The 18607-nt window shown below is 33.3% G+C and overlaps 1 protein-coding gene, 1 non-coding gene and 1 pseudogene across 2 annotated transcripts; 2 read left to right on the plus strand and 1 right to left on the minus strand.

Moving 5' to 3' along the window:
- Positions 1 to 765: 765 nt before the first annotated feature.
- LOC147402426 (U1 spliceosomal RNA) lies at positions 766 to 925 on the minus strand. Its single transcript, XR_015178983.1, has one exon. It is a non-coding gene; the product is annotated as a U1 spliceosomal RNA (small nuclear RNA).
- A 3456-nt stretch (positions 926 to 4381) lies between these two features.
- Positions 4382 to 6210, plus strand: LOC147402427 (psbP domain-containing protein 7, chloroplastic-like). The gene is made up of 3 exons (XM_086444079.1): positions 4382 to 4771; positions 4886 to 5108; positions 5834 to 6210. Exons 1-3 carry the CDS (start codon positions 4432 to 4434, stop codon positions 6144 to 6146), a joined length of 876 nt encoding a protein of 291 aa, XP_086300205.1. The 5' UTR covers positions 4382 to 4431; the 3' UTR covers positions 6147 to 6210.
- Positions 6211 to 10519: 4309 nt separating this feature from the next.
- On the plus strand, positions 10520 to 17589 carry LOC147402428 (psbP domain-containing protein 7, chloroplastic-like; annotated as a pseudogene).
- The last annotated feature ends 1018 nt before the right edge of the window (positions 17590 to 18607 follow it).

Genomic DNA, 18607 nt, shown 5'->3' on the forward strand with positions numbered 1-18607 from the left:
AATATTCAATACAAACCTTTGAGATTTGGTTCTACCTGGACCAAACCCAAACCTTAAAAATCCCAAAAAAAATTGGTTCGGTTTTGACCTTTAATATTTGAACCTAGACCGAAACCGAGATTTTCGGGTTGGTCTTGGTTTTAGCCATACCCAGACCGAACTCGAAAATTCGGTTCAGTCCGGTTTGGATTTACCCAAATGTACATCCCTATCCTATGATGCTGTGTTTGGTTACATGGACATGGATGTCCAACTCTAGGATGAAGGCCTGTCAACAATTAGAACTATGTAACGGACACTTATAAGGCCATGAAAATCCCTGAAAGGTCCAATTGTTTCCACTCTAAAGATATTTGAGGAATTCGCATATCTTTTTTGCGCGTAGCAAATCCCTGGTCGCCATTGAATCCTAAGATATCTTTTCTTCCTCAAAAAGAGCTTGCCCGTCTTATCCATGCACCCCTCTCCATCTAATTGTCTTGTCTCGTATCCTTTCACGAGACTTGGCATGGATTTCCCATTGAGATTAACTCCCAATTTATGATCTTAGATTACTCACTCCAAAACGGCTTCGATATCAACCAACCCCCACGAACATAGCAACCCCTTCCCCTCAAATGCAGTTCAGTCCCAAAACCCCCCTCAAACGGAGTTTAGTCCCAAAATTTGAATGAAACAAGGCCCATGTTAAGCTTTTACCATCCCTAAACCATATTATAATTATAATTAGCTGCTAAGGTAAACGATTTGGACTTAGAATTGGGGCAGGGGCCGCGCGAACGCGTACCCCCACAGCAACAAATAATGACGTAGACTCTCCCACTTGGGGAGATCTTAGGCGAGCACCCCTCCTAAGTGCAATGGAGGTCACTAACCTAGGCCATGGACCTTCTTGATCGCCCATTGACCCCGTCCAGGTAAGTATGTTTTACTGGTCGTCTTTAATTCTATTTTATACATCACCATATGCTTCTCTTTCCTCCTGTGTTAACGATGTGGGACTAAAACTAAAGCACCTACAACCTTTAACAAACCCCCAGTCACTCGCCACAACCGTAGGGTGTGATAAAAGAGAGCTGTTATAGGCACCCCACGTTTTACTGATTACAACCCGATTTGTTAAGTTATTTATCACAGGCCATTCCATTATTATAAAGTTTTGGCTTAAATTATTATCTCGTCATTATAAAACATTATGACACTCCTTCAAACCACTTTTGTAGTTGTTTATAAGTATGATTAGGCTAATATAAAATCTTAAACCCAAAAAATATAAGTCTAGAAAGAAAAAAAAAACTAGAGAGCTTATATATTTTAGACCATGAACTCTAGAGGATTGAGGTGAGATTTATGATATAGCTAAGTTCCCCATCTTTACAATAAATTAAAGAGTCGTGGTGACTTAGGGATTTTCAGCGATTCTCACATTTTTGACGTGGGGTATGCAAATAACCTTGTTTCCTCTAGATACTAGTAAAAAGCATCTACGGTTACGTGTGCACCTCCAAGTCAGAAATTTGATAATCGCAATAAATCCAATGTCACCCCAACATTAGTGTAAATTAAATTTTCATTAATGGTTTTCCTAACTTAATTCCCCATCTTTTGCATTAAAAATAAATTGTCATTATGGGTTTTAGTTGTTATATCTATCACTATTTTGTGTGTTAAAATTGGATAGGGGCCGCGTAAGTTGGCTTACTAGAAAATTTCCTAATATTATGTTATAGTCAGGTTAGAAATGCTGAAATGGGATCGGATTAGCTTAGTACATCTTTAAATGGATAGTTATCTTAATCTGGAATTTTACTTTTTTTTCACTTGTTCATAAACTTGAAACTCGGCTGAGTTGACAAAACTCGATTGGGTCAGGTTAGAAATGATGAAATCGGATTGGACTAGCTAAGTACAAGTTTAAATGGATAGTTATCTTAGTCTGTTTGTTTAACTGGAGATGTACATAATGACTGACAACCTTAAAATCTAGAACTTTATTTTTTTCACTCGTTCATGTACTAGAAACTCGGCTGAGTTGACTAAACTCAATTGGGCATGGAATGGACCCAAAACTTGATGAATTTACAAACTCTAAGTTAACTCATCTGAGTTAGTTAGAAAACTTAACCGAGCTATTTGGTTTTATAAAATATTTTTTATGGTGAACAAGAGATAAACTAATATATTTTTTGTTAGTTGATTAAAGAGTTTTTTTATTTGACTCAACTCATTGGATATTCTACTTAATATCACAATAAATTATAGAATGTTGATTTTATAACTCAACTTGACAGGGTGACTCAAAAACTCACCGACGTGGCATGGGCAAAGAACCATAGATTCTTTCCCTCGGGATACACAACCGACCTGACTAGGGATGTCAATGGATTGGTTCCGACTCAGTTCTAAAGGAACTTAGAACAATAACCATTATATTAGTTTGGTTCCAATTCTTATCAGTTCCAAAATAAATGGAACTAGAACTGGAACCGCACATCTTTTTCTTGTGTGTCCCGATGTAAACTATCTATGGTTATGTGCCTTTGCCACGTCAGCCGTACCCAACCATGTACCAAGACCACGTGCATTCATCACAACTCATAGTTTTAGGCAGCTTCATACAGTCAACATTTTCAATTGTTGCATAGGCACACAGCCCAGCCCACCTCTAAAACCATTCTCTAACATTCGCTTTTAAGATGTAAAATGAATTTTTAGCAATCTAAGCATCCAAGAAATAGTCAAGAAAAATGAGAAAAAAAAAAGAAATCCATACCACTTCACTTCACACATATAAAAAGTCTGTACATAACTTTACTTCAAAATGAAGGTCATTTTTTAAATGTTGGATTCCTTTGCATGGATTAGACACAAGATTTGAACTGATTTACTAATTAATTGAGAGGAGCTATTCTGCAATTTGTTGCGACGTATCCTGCAAGGATCTATCGACAATAAGACAACATGAAATTTCAGATTTCTCCAATCATTTAACAATAACACTATCCCCCTCAAGATGGAACAAGTTCACAAACAGACTAAACTAGAAATGGAATGAAACTAATAAAAATGTTCATGTTAATATTTTTCTTTCTAATGTTTCACCGAATTATAATATAAAGTTTGAGAATAAACAAAAAAAAAACAGAGAACTGTTTGCAAAGCGACAAGTTAGGGTTCTTGTTTAGGGTTTAGTAATCTTGTCTTGACAATTATGATGTTATTGCCGGTTCTTATCCTAACCAAGGTTGTCAAACAAAAAGGTGATTGATGAATATTAGAGATACCCCTCACTTCTTCAAATTGATAACATAACTTCCCTTGACTGTTGCTTCATCTAGTCTTTTGCTCCACAATTTATAATATTTGGAGGGAAAGAAATATGAGAATTTTCGATAATAAGAAGAGACCTTATTAGGTGTTTATGGAAGTAATTCAATCGGAGATTCATCGTCTTTAATGAAGTTGAGGGAAGTGCTGTTAGCAAGGTTTAATTTGGTTCTTGTATTTCGCCGGATTTTCAGATTATTGACGTATCTAATGTTCCTCGTGAACTTTCTCTAATTTTATTAGAGGATGGACATTGTAATTTCCTGGGGCATTAGCCTCCTTAATACATAGGGTGGGGCCCTTCATAGCCCCTGTTTAGCGATCAAAAACAATAATAATAATAATTTAGGAGAATCTGACTATCAGGATGGAAGACACCTGTCTTCCAAACTTAAGTATTTCTATACCCGTATGCACTATAGAATCTCACCTCTTTATACTAGGGTTGCAACTTGGTTCAGTTTGAGGCCAAATCGGAATCGAACCAACCTAGATAGGTTCCATTAAATGAGAATCGGAATCGAATCAAATTGCCATAAAATCCAATCAACCCGAACCGAGCTAAAGTCGATTTGGTTCAGCTCAATTCTATAGATTGCCAATATCTTAAAAATCTAATTAAATCAACATATTTTTAATAAAAATAAATAGATAATGAATTTGAAATCTCATATAATAAATCATTTATCTATCCATCAATAATAAAAAATCATGCATCCATTAAAAAAAGGGTTAATAATTTTTTCATCAATTAAAGAAAGTCACTAATACCATCTATCAAAATATATATATATATATATATATATCATTAATCTATCTATAAAATAAAAAAATCAATTTATCGATAAAAAATGGATTTAATTTATTAAATAGATTAATAATAATTATTTAGAATTTTTTTAATATAAAGGTTTGGTTCTCGATTTGATTCGATTCTTATAAAACATAAACCAAGAACCGAGCCAAATTGGTCGGTTCTCTATTCTGTTAGGTTCTCGGTTGAACCAGACCAAGTTGCTCCCCTACTTTATACTACGAACCAAGAAAACTGGATTAAATAAATTTCGTCCTCAAACACAACAAGAGAGAGAGAGAGAGTGAGCAATGGCTTTGCAACTCTCTCTCTATTCTCCTAGCAAGATAGTTTGTATCAGACGAGTCTATCTTACACATTTTTCCGGTGATCGGAAAGAGAGCTCTCCAAACATAATTTCTACGCAGGGGATATCTCCGGCTGAGGAATTCGGGCCATTAGCGTCAGTATTCCGGCGAAGATTTCTTGTTGGTGTCGGATCAGCTTCTCTGGTTGCTCTTGGTGCGAATTTCGCAGGAATCACAAGCTTCCTACTTGGATTCTCACCACAATTTGGTCGAAATCTGAAACTAGATGTTCTATATCCGATTGGAGGTTTCAATCGTTGCTTAGAAACAAACGAAGGATTTGGTGAGTCTTGAGTTACTTTTTTTTTTATTATTAAAATCTTCGAATAGATGATTTAGGTTTCGAAATTCGGACTAGTCATTGATGATGATGTTGTTGTTGTTGATGAAAAAACAGAATTGATTTATCCTGTAAATTGGGTGAGAGATCAAACAGTGTTTTATAGATCGGTTGGAAAAGCGGAGGCAGAGAGATCTTTGGATCTACCTCCATTGAAGAAGAACGAAGAGAACCGCCTTCGTCGCAATTTTAGTGACCCAGTTGTTGCATTTGGGCCTCCTGCCTCTAACGGAGAACTTAATGTTAGCGTTATTGTTTCTCCAGTTCCCGTCGATTTTTCGTTAGTTCCTCTCACTATTGCGCTATTTTTCTTACTTCTTTACTCGTATTTGTCCACTATAATACAACTTATCTAATATGAAAAATCACTTTTTAAAAATTAAATGAGATTATACTATTTATCCACACAAAAAAAAAAAAAAAAAAATTAAATGAGATTAATCTGAATGAATTTGGGAATAAAATGTATCGGATTTTACCCAATCCAAGTGATTTGAAATCCAAATTTAACGGGTTTAAACCTTTGGAGAAGGTCTGAATAAAACATGGATTGAATATGATTTAATGTCTTTTGATCTGAGAGGAATCTGAATCCATCCATTTATCCTCCAAGATCCGAATGATATATTATTTTAAAAATTATATTTATAAGTAATTTTCAAAATATCTTTTAATATAATATGAAATATTATAAAATAAAAAAATTATAATGATAAAACAAAATATAACTATTATATAGTAGAAAAAATGTTGAATGGTAAGGAATTATTCAACCTGACCTAAATCAACTAGTTTAGTCAAGTTTGATCAAGATCAAATAAAAGTAAAATGATTCGGATATGTATTATTTAGTAGGATTCAAGTCAAATTCGGATCCAGATAAATAAATAAAAAATCGGATCTAAATATGAATATACTCAAATCCAACTCGAGTTCGACCCATTTGCCCTAGAATAGTAGAATGAATTGTGCATTAATTCTCATTTTTTAATCTGTTTTGGTTAGAATTGAAGCTTTTGGAGGACCAAAGGAAGTGGGAGAAGCTGTGGTTAGAACAATTACAGGGTCTGGGCGACGACCGGATGTGAAGGCAACTCTAATAGAATCGACAATGAGGGAAGACAAAAACAAGAATCTGAATTACTATGAATTGGAATTTGAAGTGCAAAGCCCCTCGTTTCATCGTCACAATGTAGCTATTTGTTGCGCTCGTGGTGGGCGTTTATTTACGTTAAATGCACAGGCTCCGGAATCAGTCTGGCCGGCTATGAAGCAGGACTTCTATAAGATTGCTAATTCTTTCAATCTTACTTCATAATCTTGTAGAGAAACAGGTCTCATTATCAGCATTTATATGGGAACTTCATACTTTCAAGCTTTAACATAGTAGAGACAATATTGGGGTAGCGTTTGGATGTTTCCACAGAAGCCTTTAAAAGTTTCTAAAGTTAGAATTTTTGGTTTACCATCGAATGCAAAAGTTGAAAATGGATCATAAGCATAAAAATTTTAAATTTAAAAAAAAAAAAAAAAAACTATTTGAGACTTTTAAGACATGGTTCTCTAATACAAGAATTGCTGTACTTTTTTAAATGAATAATTTAAAGACAATGCAGTTTATTTAAGTGTATATTTGATTGCATGAAAAACCAAATTTCATCGAATTTAAATTCAAGGGAAAAAATGGGTGCTATCGATTCCATTGGTAGGGGAAAAAATGATTCCAAAAATAAACACTTCCGCTAGACGAACTGTGCTGCATTCCAAACGAGGCCATGCATTTAACAAGATAGCCAAGCCAAACCAAACCTAGGCAACCCAAGCTGGGGCTTGGGTTAAGTGTTATCTTGGGTTGAGCTTCGATTAAATATCTCACGCATGAGTTTACACTAGAGTGGGCAGTGATCTGAAATATAACCGGTGTCCAAATCAGTTCGAACCGTTCTGATCCAAAAACATGAAAATTGGCTTTGGGTGTACCCTAATCCGATCCGAACATATTTTTAATAATTATTTTATAATTATTATCATATAGACTCATATAGATAAAACATTTGTCTTTTTAGTTTCCCTCTATAATTGTAGTTGGAAAATAGATTTTTTTTTTAATTTTTCAATCATTGATAAATTGATAATAAGGCATGTGTTCGGATCATATCGATTTTGGATTAAGGATTAAATGAAATGAATCAGATTCAGTTCACATATTCATTAATCTGATCAGATCGAGTACCTACTTTAAAAAAATCCAGATAGGTATTGAAGTGGTGTTGATCCAGTACCGAACCGAACTGTTGCCAGCCCTAGACTTTAGGCTAGGCTTCCATCCTACTCAAGTTGCACAGCTCGTCAAAGATCTGCTATCAACTTTGTTGGATTGGACGATCGTTTTGGATACAAGCCATGTAGGATAATTCTCATCTCAAAGACTTGCAACACAATTACTGTGTCATTTTGAAATACTGATGTAGATACTCCGACATGAGGAGATCTTAGGCAAGCACCCCTCCTAGTGCAATGAAGGTCACCAACGTAGGCCATGGACCTTCTTGATCATCCATTGTCTCATTTTCTGATGTGGGACTAAAATAAAAGTATTTATAGTTAGGTATACCATTTAATCAAAATCAGAATCAAGAATCCCAGTTATGGTTCATTTTTTATTAGAACCTATTAGAGCCGGATTTAAAATGGAACTCAATTTTTCATTTTTTTTAATACTGTAGATAATTTAGTGTTTTCTTTCATTTTAAAGTTAATACATGTTATATAAAGCTCTTTAATTTTTCATATAAACAATGCATGGATCAAAATAGTATGGGTCATCTCTTCTAAAAATTTATACTTATAAAGAAAGTTATAAAAGGACTGGAGGACTTGATATACAAACAAAATCCATCAACAAAAGATGTATGTATCTTATTTTGCCTCTCATGCATGAGGACTTGATACATTACAAATCATACAGTGCATTCAATGTTTTTATTGTATCATCTTCGCTAGATATATTACAGTTTCATTAATTTTAGGACTCAAAAACAGTCAACCTTATAAACAAACAAACAAACCTAAAGCATAAGAAAATGAAATTTATAATTAAGACCAGTGTTTTCAAATCAAGACCGTTCAACTAATCAGGTGGACCAATGAACCTATCCTCAAAATGGTCCAGGTGTCAACTAGACCAAATCAATGGCCTAACCGAAAATGCTATTCAAAATAACTTATAACCAATTAAGTATGCCAATCTGCAACTTATGAGAGTCATCTATTAACATTGCCCAACTCTTTTATTTTCCTTTTTAGGTAGTAACAATATGTTATCAAGAATATATGACAAATAATTCTGAAAAAAGACGTCATACTCTTTCAAACACATAAAATAAAATAAAAACAAGATACATATATCGCAAACATGAAACATGGAAATAAAAGATAATAATATAAGAGATTATTTTTTAGCTCAAGTATGGTAATTGGAGACTCATCAAAGGTATCTCGAATTCGGGAAACACTCTTCACTATGTGTGCAGCTATACTCTACTAATAAACTTGAAAAGAGATCGACGACTTGGCTGCAATTTTTTTTTTTTTTTTTTTTACATTTTTCGTGTTTGTTGTACAGACCTCTGATGAGAAAACAATGTCATTGGAGATAAAAAAATCACAATTTACATGTTTCATCAAGAATGCCTACATCCATGTGCGTATCCAATCTACTTCAATATAAAATTTTGAATACGCTACAAGAAAAAAAAGAAAAAATCCCAAACCCAAACCTTAAACCCTTGTACACCCTCTCTCCCTGTCTCACACTCAACCCACAGTACACGTACACATAAAAAAAATTGCTCGTGTGTAATAAATATTTGTTACTTATTCTTCTTCGTGAGACCTTTAGCTCTTTTCGAATCTCGTTTTCTCACCTCTTCTTCACCTACAAAGCATGGCATGAAACAAGTCCATCAATAACATATAATTTCATTAATTTCATGATTAAAAAAACAGTTCCAATAATGAAACAATTATTCTTAATTATAAAATTGAAAAACCTAAAGCATAAGAAAATGAAAGTATTTACTATAATCTAAACGAATTGAATGTTTTGAAACCCAAACCGGCCATCTCAACAGGTGAACCAAACATATCATCAAAATGGTCCAGGTGCCGACTACGCTAGCCAGTTCAATGGCCAATCTAGTTTTGCAGACATTGACTAAATCAATTGAAATTAACATATAATCAGTTAAACTCACTATCATTTGAACATGCCGTGGTCCCTGTCCGTTGCCGTACTCTCTTGGTTGCCCTTTCCGGTAAGAGCAACAAACTATCCGGAAGAGGTGATAATAAACCACCAACCGGCAAGGACGTCGTATTCTGTCCAACACATAAACAAAATAGAGAAAACAGACAACATCAATAGGTATCCATCAATCACAAACATTGAAAGAAAAAAAAAAATAAGAATAATAATAAGAAAGTATGAAATGGTTTACCTGAATTATTATTGTAGGAGATTCATTATGCATATCTTCCGTTAATGATGATGGTGAGAGATCAAGTCCCAAACTGCGGTAAATTTCAGCATTTTTTATATTTTTCGACATCTTTTGCGGAGACTTTTTTTTAGAAGAACAATTTTGTCCACATTTTACTCCTGAAAAAAATAAATAAATTCCCGAATTGTCACATCCAATGTACTAAAAAACAATTATGTTGTTTGTCTAAGTTTAAATATACATAGGTTAATCATAAACCACATACCCAAATTCTTCGTAGAAATACCGCCTTCAAAATCTTTTTGAAAATGACCCAATAGGTTTTGAACATTTTGATCCTAAAAGATACATGAAACAGATACTCATTAGTCTAATTTATAGCATTGACTATAAAAGTATAAAGAACAAAAAATGCTGGGTATCACTACTTACTATATGAACAAGATGAACATCTGGATTAAATGTGTAAGAAACTTTCTTGGTCAATTTTAAATGAGAAGAAGGCCTCTTATAAGCCGGCAAAAACGATCCATATTCTCCAAATTTTGGCCCTAAAAATACAAATAAATTTCAAAACTGTCACATCGTCGTGTATTAAAAATACAATATTATATCAAAGTCTGAGTTATAAATCGTGTACCCAAATTCTCCATAGTAAGTGGACCTTCGAAATCTTTTCGAAAATGACCCAGTAAATCATCAACCTTTTGATCCTAAATCAAATAGAAAATAAACCCTTATTAGTCTGTAATATAATAAAATGTATGAAGAAAATTAAAAATGCATGTATAAAGATACTCAAAGTAACATATACTACTTACTATATAAGCAAGATCAACATCTGGATCGACATCAAAACTAGTATATTTTCTGTCATGATGATGATGATGATCTTGATCAAAATATCCAATCTCCCCTTCTTCAAGTTCCATCTTATTATCTCCTCCGCAGCAAATTAATCCTGAACTCCTTTCTCCTCGCATCATTACTTCTTCTTCTTCACCACACAAATATTATTACAGTCAGTCAAAAATAACTTTTTCTTTAAGAATTAAAAACAGTCATAAAGAAAATACTATATATACAATGCAAATGTAAGAGTTTAGGTGGTGAGGAAATTATCTAATGAATCTGCATAGACTTTCTTTCGAAATACCAAACTTTTTCTCTCCTTAAGATTAATGCATCCATGCGTAGTGACTGGTCAGATCAGGTGAACCTATATTTATATGTAAATATTTTTGAGAACTTTTCGTAGTAATTATTCTTGACCGTTCATTTCATGTGATTATCTTAATTTTTCATACGTGTCTCTCTTTAAAATTTCCTAATATTATATAACAGTCAAGTTATAAATGCTGGAATGGGATTGGATTGGCTTAGTACAAGTTTAAATGGATAGTTATCTTAATCTGGAATTTTACTTTTTTCACTCGTTCATATACTTGAAACTCAGCTGAGTTGACTAAACTCGATTGGGCCAAGTTAGAAATGTTGAAATGGGATCGGATTGGCTAAGTACAAGTTTAAATGGATAGTTATCTTAATCTGTTTGTTTAACTAGAGATGTACATAATGACTGACAACCTTAAAATCAGGAATTTTACTTTTTTCACTCGTTCATGTACTTGAAACTAGGCTGAGTTGACTAAACTCGATTGGATCAGGTTAGAAATGCTGAAATGGGATCGGATTGCTATGTACAAGTTTAAATGGATAGTTGTCTTAGGCAGTGTTTGTTTGCGCTATTTTTCAGCGCTTATTGCTGAAAAAAATTAAATTCAGCACTTTTTGTCAAAATAGCGTGTTTGTTTACTTATATTTTTAGCACTTATTGCTAAAAATAAGTGAAAAAAATTCAGCACTATTTTGATGCTGAAAAAAAGTGTTGAAACGGTAAGCACTTCGTTTTTTTCGATACGGACAAGTATGTCTTTCGTTTTTTTGTACATGGACAAGTATACCCTTATTCTTAAAAGGATATTATCTCTTATATCCAATGGATAAGTATATAAGCACCCCACAAATTAATAAATCCACACCATGACTAAATTATTTTGTCTTATATGGGTTAAAAGTTTTGGAATGAATTGATTTTTGGTGAGGATGATCTCCTCATTAGTATATAAGCACTCCACAAATTAATAAACCCACACCATGGCTAAATTATTTTGTTTTATATGGGTTAAAAGTTTTGGAATAAGTTGGTTTTTGATGAGAATGATCTCTACAATAAGGAGATCATCCTCACCAAAAATCAACACATCCTGAAACTTCTAACCCTATCAAAACAAGTTCAAGAACCATAAATCATCCCTTTTTAAAAAAAAAAAAAAAAATTATTTTTGACGAATTAGAAGTTTCAAAATGGACTGATTTTTGGTGAGGATGATCTCTAGACCATATAGACCATCCTCACTAAAAATTTGCTCATTCCAAAAACTTTAACCCCTATAAATAAATAAAAATTGGCTATGGTGTGGGTTGCCCTTATTAATTTATATGGTGCTTTTATAATTACACATCCTTCATTTCCATTAAAAAAATTTCATCCAAAATTAAGTTATTTTAATGTTGATTTTGAATTTTAGTGACTTGTATGACATTATTATTTTTAATTTGAAATTTGTGGGCTTTTATAAATAGAAATTATTATTTATAAATTGAAGATTTGAGTATTATTTATTATTTAAAAATGAATTGTATTTTAATTTTATAAGAAATAATATAATTTATTGTGTTTGATAAGAAATAGGCATTTGAAACATGCAAACAATGTATAATATGATTGTAAGGGTAACAAAGACAATTTACCAGCTTCAGCAATGTGTAACAAATATAATTCAGCATCTAAACAAACAACTTTTTCAGCATTTAAATTCAGCACTTATAAGTTTCAGTGCTTAATGCTATTCAACACTTATTTTTTTCAGTTTAACAAACAACACCTTAATCTGTTTGTTTAACTGGAGATGTACATAATGACTGACAACCTTAAAATCTGGAATTTTACCTTTTTTCACTTGTTCATGTACTTGAAACTCGGCTGAGTTGACTAAACTCGATAGGGTATGGAATGGACCCAAAATTTGATGAATTTATAAACTCCAAGTTAACGCATCTGAGTCAGTTAGAAAACTTACCCGAGCTATTTGGTTTTATAAATTATTTTTAATGGTGAACAAGAGATAAATTAATACATTTTTTTTAGTTGATTAAAGAGTTTTTTTGTTTGACTCAACTCATTGGATATTCTACTTAGGTTGACAATAAATTATAGTGTTGATTTTATAACTCGACCTAACAGGGTGACTCAAAAACTCACCAACATGGCATGGGCAAAGAACCGTAGATTCTTTCCCTCGGGATACACAACTGACCTAACTAGGGGTGTCAATAGATCGGTTCCGGTTCAGTTCCTAAAGGAACTTAGAATAATAACCATTACATTAGTTTGGTTCCGATTCTTGTCGGTTCCAAAATAAATGGAACCGAAACTGGAACAGCCAAAAATCACGGGTACCCATCGGTTCCGATTCTCAAGAATCGACTGAGAAAAAAGTATTTCAAATCGTTATCAAAAAATTTTGAAGAATTAACAAAATAAATTTGTTAAAAGTAATAATTTTTTATAAGAGTAACTCATTTTAAGTTTCAATCATTAATTTATATGAAAAATTGAAGAATTTTATATAACATGCATTTATTTTTTAAATAAAAAATACCTTAAATCATCTATAGTATGGAAAGAAATGAAAAAATAAATCGGTTTTGGATACCCACGGGTACCCATTGGATAGAACCTAACGATTCCGGTTCCTATCGGTTCGGTTCCATTTTAGGCCCGGCTCTAATCGGTTCCAATAAAAAAAGGATCCCGAACCGGGGGTATTTTCTTTCAATTCTGATTCGGTTTCGGTTAAATGGGTACCCATTGACACTCCTAGACCTGATCGACTGCCATCTGCAGTTGTGTGTGCTTGCCACGTCGGTGAGATTGTGAGTCACACTATTTCATTGAGTTACAAAATCATTACTTTAAATTATATTGTCCTCTTAAGAGCTTCTATTGCAATACCAAATTTTACTAAGAGCACCGAAAGATGTGTGCTAATTCTTTGATGATTTCATATGAATTAAGGTGCTCATGGCAAAAGTTAGAATGGCAATAAAATCTCTCTATTTTAATTAGAAACCAACTAGTTCCACATCAACTAAAACCGATTGCACTCCAATCTTAAAAATTGCTTATTTTTGCCTATAAAACAGAGAGACAAAGAAGATGTTATTCATATAATCAGAGAGGGGACAGAATAGAGAAGCACATAAAAATAGTTTTTGAATAATGATGAATGCACGCGGTCTTGGTACGTGGATGACGTAGCAAGTGCACAGAACCGGACATCTTTTTCTTGTATATCCTGATGAAAACGATCTATGGTTTTGTGCCCTTGCCACTTCAGCCACGTATCCAACCGTGTACCATGACCACGTGCATTCATCACGACTCCTAGTTTTAGGCAACTTCATATAGTCAACATTTTCAATTGTTGCATAGACACACAGCCCAGCCCACCGCTAAAACTATTCTCTAACATTCGCTTTTAAGATGCTTAACTAATTTTCAGCAATCTAACCATCCAAGAAATAGACAAAAGAAAATTAAGAAAAAAAGAAAAGAAATCCATACCACTTCACTTCACACATATAAAAAGTCCGTACCTATCGTTACTACAAAACGAAGGTCAGTTTTCAAATGTTGGATCCCTTTGCCTGGATAAGACACAAGATTTGAACTGATTTGCTAATTAATTGAGAGGAGCTATTCTGCAACTTGTTATGATGTATCCTCCAAGGATCTATCGACAATAAGACAATATGAAATTTCAGATTTCTCCAATCATTTAACAATAACACTATCCCCCTAAAGATGGAACAAGTTCGCAACAAGACTAAATTAGAAATTGAATGAAACTAATAAAAATGTTCATGTTAGTATTTTTCTTTCTGATGTTTCACCGAATTATAATATAAAGTTTGAGAATAAACAAAAAAAAAAAACAGAGAAATTGTTATTTAAGATTCTACTCTATTACCATCATAGAAATCTAAAAAATAACATAACCCTTTAATTACTAAGGGGGGGAATTAAAATACACTTGTTTCCATGAACTATATAGATCGTTAAGACTTTTGACAATGTCATACAATTGTTAGAGAAGTTACAAGTTAGGGTTCCTGTTTAGGGTTGAGTAATCTTGTATTGAGAATTATGATGTTATTGCTGGTTCTTATCCTAACCAAGGTTGTCAAACAATAGGTGATTGATGAATATCAGAGATACCCCTCACTTCTTCAAATTGGTAACATTCATTCCCTTGTAGAGCTCCAAGCAATTGAGGAGGGAATGAAGGTTGCAGCTGCTGAAGGTCATCAAGGTTGTTGATTTCAGCGGGTTCCTTATATGCAATTCAAATCATTAACTGTAAGATCTCAGCTTCATGGAAGCATGTTGAGATTCAATGGCAGAGCTAGTAAGGAGCTGGAGGGGGCAATTGCCCCCACAGAACTTTGAGACACCACACTATATTTTCAACTAATTACATACCCCATTTGTCCCCACTCTCTCACCTCTCTCCCCATTTGCCCCTACATCCTCATCTCCCTCTAATTTTTGCCCTCACACCCTCACCTCCCTCCAATCGTATTTATCAGCACAAATAACTTTCCCACCATTCAAATTCTTCAACTATACAACTAACCATAGTTTGCCCCCACTACAAGAAAATCCTGATTCCACCCCTAGATTCAATGCTTTGAGAAATCGTTTTGTGAACATCTCTTTCGAACTCTATTGAAGAGAAACAAATAGGACGACTAATTGGCTAGCTAGATCTGATTCTTGTATTTTGCCGGATTTTCAGATTATCGATGTATCTAATGTTCGAACTTTCTCTAATTTTATTGAGGATGAACATTATAATTTCTTGGGGGCATTAGTCTCCTGAATGCATAGGGTGGGGCCCTTCATAGCCCCTGCTTAGCATAAAAAATAATAAATATAATAATTTAGGAGAATCTGACTATCAGGATGGAGGGCACTTGTCAACCAACTCGGGTGTTTCTATACCCGTATGCACTACAGAATCTCACCTCTTTATACTAGGGGTGCAACTTGGCTCGATTTGGTTTGATTCAATTTGAGGTTAAATCGAAATCGAACTGACCTAAATCGATTCCATTAAATGAGAATCGGAATCAAATCAAATTGTCATAAAATCAAACCAACCCAAACCAATCTAAGGTCAGTTTGGTATGGTTCAGTTCTATGGATTGCCAATATTTTAAAAACTTAATTAAATCAACATATTTTTAATAAAAATAAATAAATATGAATATAAAATCTCAGTCAGTCATTTATCTATCCATCAATAAAAAAATCATATATCCGTTAAAAAAAAAAAATCAATAGTTTTTTCATGAATTCAGAAAGTCATTAATACCATCCTTCCAAAAAAAATGTCGTTATTCTATCCATAAAAAAAATAATAGTAATAATCAATTTATCCATAAAAACTGGATATACTTTATTAAATAGATTAATAATATTTATTTATAATTTTTTTAATATAAGGATTTGGTTCTCGATTTGGTTCGATTCTTATAAGACATGAACCAAGAACCGAACCAAAATGATGGGTCCTCTATTTTGTTAATCTAAAACCCAACCAAACCAATCTAAAGCTCTCGATTTGGCCGAAATCTGAAACTAGATGTTCTGTATCTGATTGGAGGTTTCAATCGTTTCTTAGAAGCAAACGAAGGATTTGATGAGTCTTGAGTTACTTTTTTATTTATTAAAATCTTCGAATAGATGATTTAGATTTCGAAATTCGGACGGGTCATTGATGATGTTGTTGTTGTTGTTGATTAAAAAACAAAATTGATTTATTCAGCAAATTGGGTGAGAGATCAAACTGTGTTTTATAGATCGGTTGGAAAAGTGGAGAGAGAGAGATCTTTGGATCCAAGAGAGCCGCCTTCGTCGCAATTTTAGTGAACCTGTTGTTGCATTTGGGCCTCCTGCCTCTAACGGAGAACTTAACGTTAGCGTTATTGTTTCTCCAGTTATCGTCGATTTTTCGTTAGTTCCTCTCACCATTGCGCTATTTTTCTTACTTCTTTACTCGTATTTGTCCGCTATAATACAACTTATCTAATATGAAAAAGGAAAATGCTGGAATGACTAAGGGCATTTATTGCGATTCTCACAATTCTGACGTGGGATGTGCACATAACCATAGATGTGTTTCCTCCCGATACGAGTAAAAATCATCTACGGTTATGTATGAGAAATCACTTTTTTAAAATTAAATGAGATTAATCTGAATGAATTTGGGCATAAAATGTGTCGGATTTTTCCCAATCCAAGTGATTTGAAATCCAAATTTAACAGTTTGGGCCCTTCAAGAAGGTCTGAATAAAAAATGGATTGAATATGATTTAATTTCTCTTGATCCGAGTGGAATCCGAATCCATCTCTTTATCTTTCAAGATCCGAATGATATATTACTTTGAAAATTATATTTATAAGTAATTTTCAAAATATCTTTTAATATAACATTGAAATATTATATTATAAGATAAAAGGATTATAATGGTAAAATAAAATATAACTATTATGTAGTAGAAAAAATGTTGAATGGCACGGAATTATTCAACTTGACCTGAATCAAGCAGTTTAGTCAAGTTTGATCTTGATCAAATAAAAGCAAAATGATTCAGATATGTTTTATTTAGTGGGATCCGAGTCACATTCGGATGATAAATAAATAAAAAATAGGATCTAAATATGGATATACTTAAATCCAACTCGAGTTCGACCCATTTTAAGCCCTAGAATAATAGAATCAATTGTGCATTAATTCTCTCTCTTTTTTTTCTTTTTTTAATCTGTTTTTGTTAGAATTGAAGCTTTTGGAGGACCAAAGGAAGTAGGAGAAGCTGTGGTTAGAACAATTACTGGGTATGGGCGACGACCGGATGTGAAGGCCACTCTAATAAAATCAACAATGAGGGAAGACAAAAACAAGAATCTGAATTACTATGAATTGGAATTTGAAGTGCAAAGCCCCTCGTTTCATCGTCACAATGTAGCTATTTGTTGCACTCATAGCGGGTGTTTATTTACGTTAAATGCACAGGCTCCGGAATCAAGACTTCTATAAGATTGCTAGTTCTTTCAATCTTAATTCATAATCTTGAAGAGAAAGATGTCTCACTATAAGCATTTATATGGGAACTTCATACTTTCAAGCTTTAACATAGTAGAGGCAATATTGGGGTAGCGTTTGGAAGTTTCCACAGAAGCCTTTAAAAGTTTCTGGAGTAAGAATTTTGGGTTTACCATCAAATGCAAAAGTTGAAAATGGACCATAAGCATAAAAATTATAATAATAATAAATAAATAACTATTTGAGACTTTTAATTCATGGTTCTCTGATACAAGAATTGCTGAACTTTTTTAAATGAATGATTGAAAGACACCATATAGTGTATTTAAGTGTTCATTTGATTGCATGAAAAATCAAATTTCATCTATTTTAAATTCAATGGAAAAAATGGGCACTATTGATTCCACTGTTAGGGGAAAAAACGATTCCAAAAATAAACACTTCCACTAGACGTACCGTTCTACATTCCAAACGAAGCCATGCATTTAACGAGACAGCCAAACCAACCCTAGGCAACCCGAGCTGGGCTTGGGTTTAGTCTTATCTTGGGTTGAACTTCGATTAAATATCTCAAGCATGAGTTTACACTAGAGTTGGCAATAATCTGAAATATAGCTGGTGTCCGAATCAGTCCAAACCGATCTGATCCGAAAAATATGAAAATTGGCTTTGGGTGTATCTTAATCCGATCCAAACATATTTTTTATAATTTTTTATTATTATTATTATCATATACACTCGTATAGATAAAACATTTGTCTTTTTGATTTCCCTCTATGACTGTAGTTGGAAAGTAGATTTTTTTTTAATTTTATATTTTTTAAAATTTTTCAAACATTGATAAATTGATAATAAAGCATGTGTTCAGATCAGATGGGTTTCGGATTAAGAATTAAATGAAACGGATCAGATTCAGTTCACATATTCATTAATCTGATCAGAGTACCTACTTAAAAAAAATCCGGATAGGTATTAAAATGGTATTGATCCAATACCGAACCGTTCCGTTGCCAGCCCTAGACTTTTGGCTAGGTTTCCATCCC

The sequence above is a fragment of the Akebia trifoliata genome, chromosome 5, assembly GCF_017979445.1.
Source record: "Akebia trifoliata isolate Shusen 1 chromosome 5, ASM1797944v1, whole genome shotgun sequence".
Lineage (NCBI taxonomy): Eukaryota > Viridiplantae > Streptophyta > Magnoliopsida > Ranunculales > Lardizabalaceae > Akebia > Akebia trifoliata.

What these genes read in the sequence shown, in the direction of transcription:
- LOC147402427 (XM_086444079.1), top strand. Translation starts at nt 4,432, where the DNA reads ATGGCTTTGCAACTCTCTCTCTATTCTCCTAGCAAGATAGTTTGTATC. An exon ending in AGAAACAAACGAAGGATTTG is followed by an intron (nt 4,772 to 4,885) that starts GTGAGTCTTGAG and finishes ATGAAAAAACAG; the next exon opens with AATTGATTTATCCTGTAAAT. An exon ending in CCAGTTCCCGTCGATTTTTC is followed by an intron (nt 5,109 to 5,833) that starts GTTAGTTCCTCT and finishes TGTTTTGGTTAG; the next exon opens with AATTGAAGCTTTTGGAGGAC.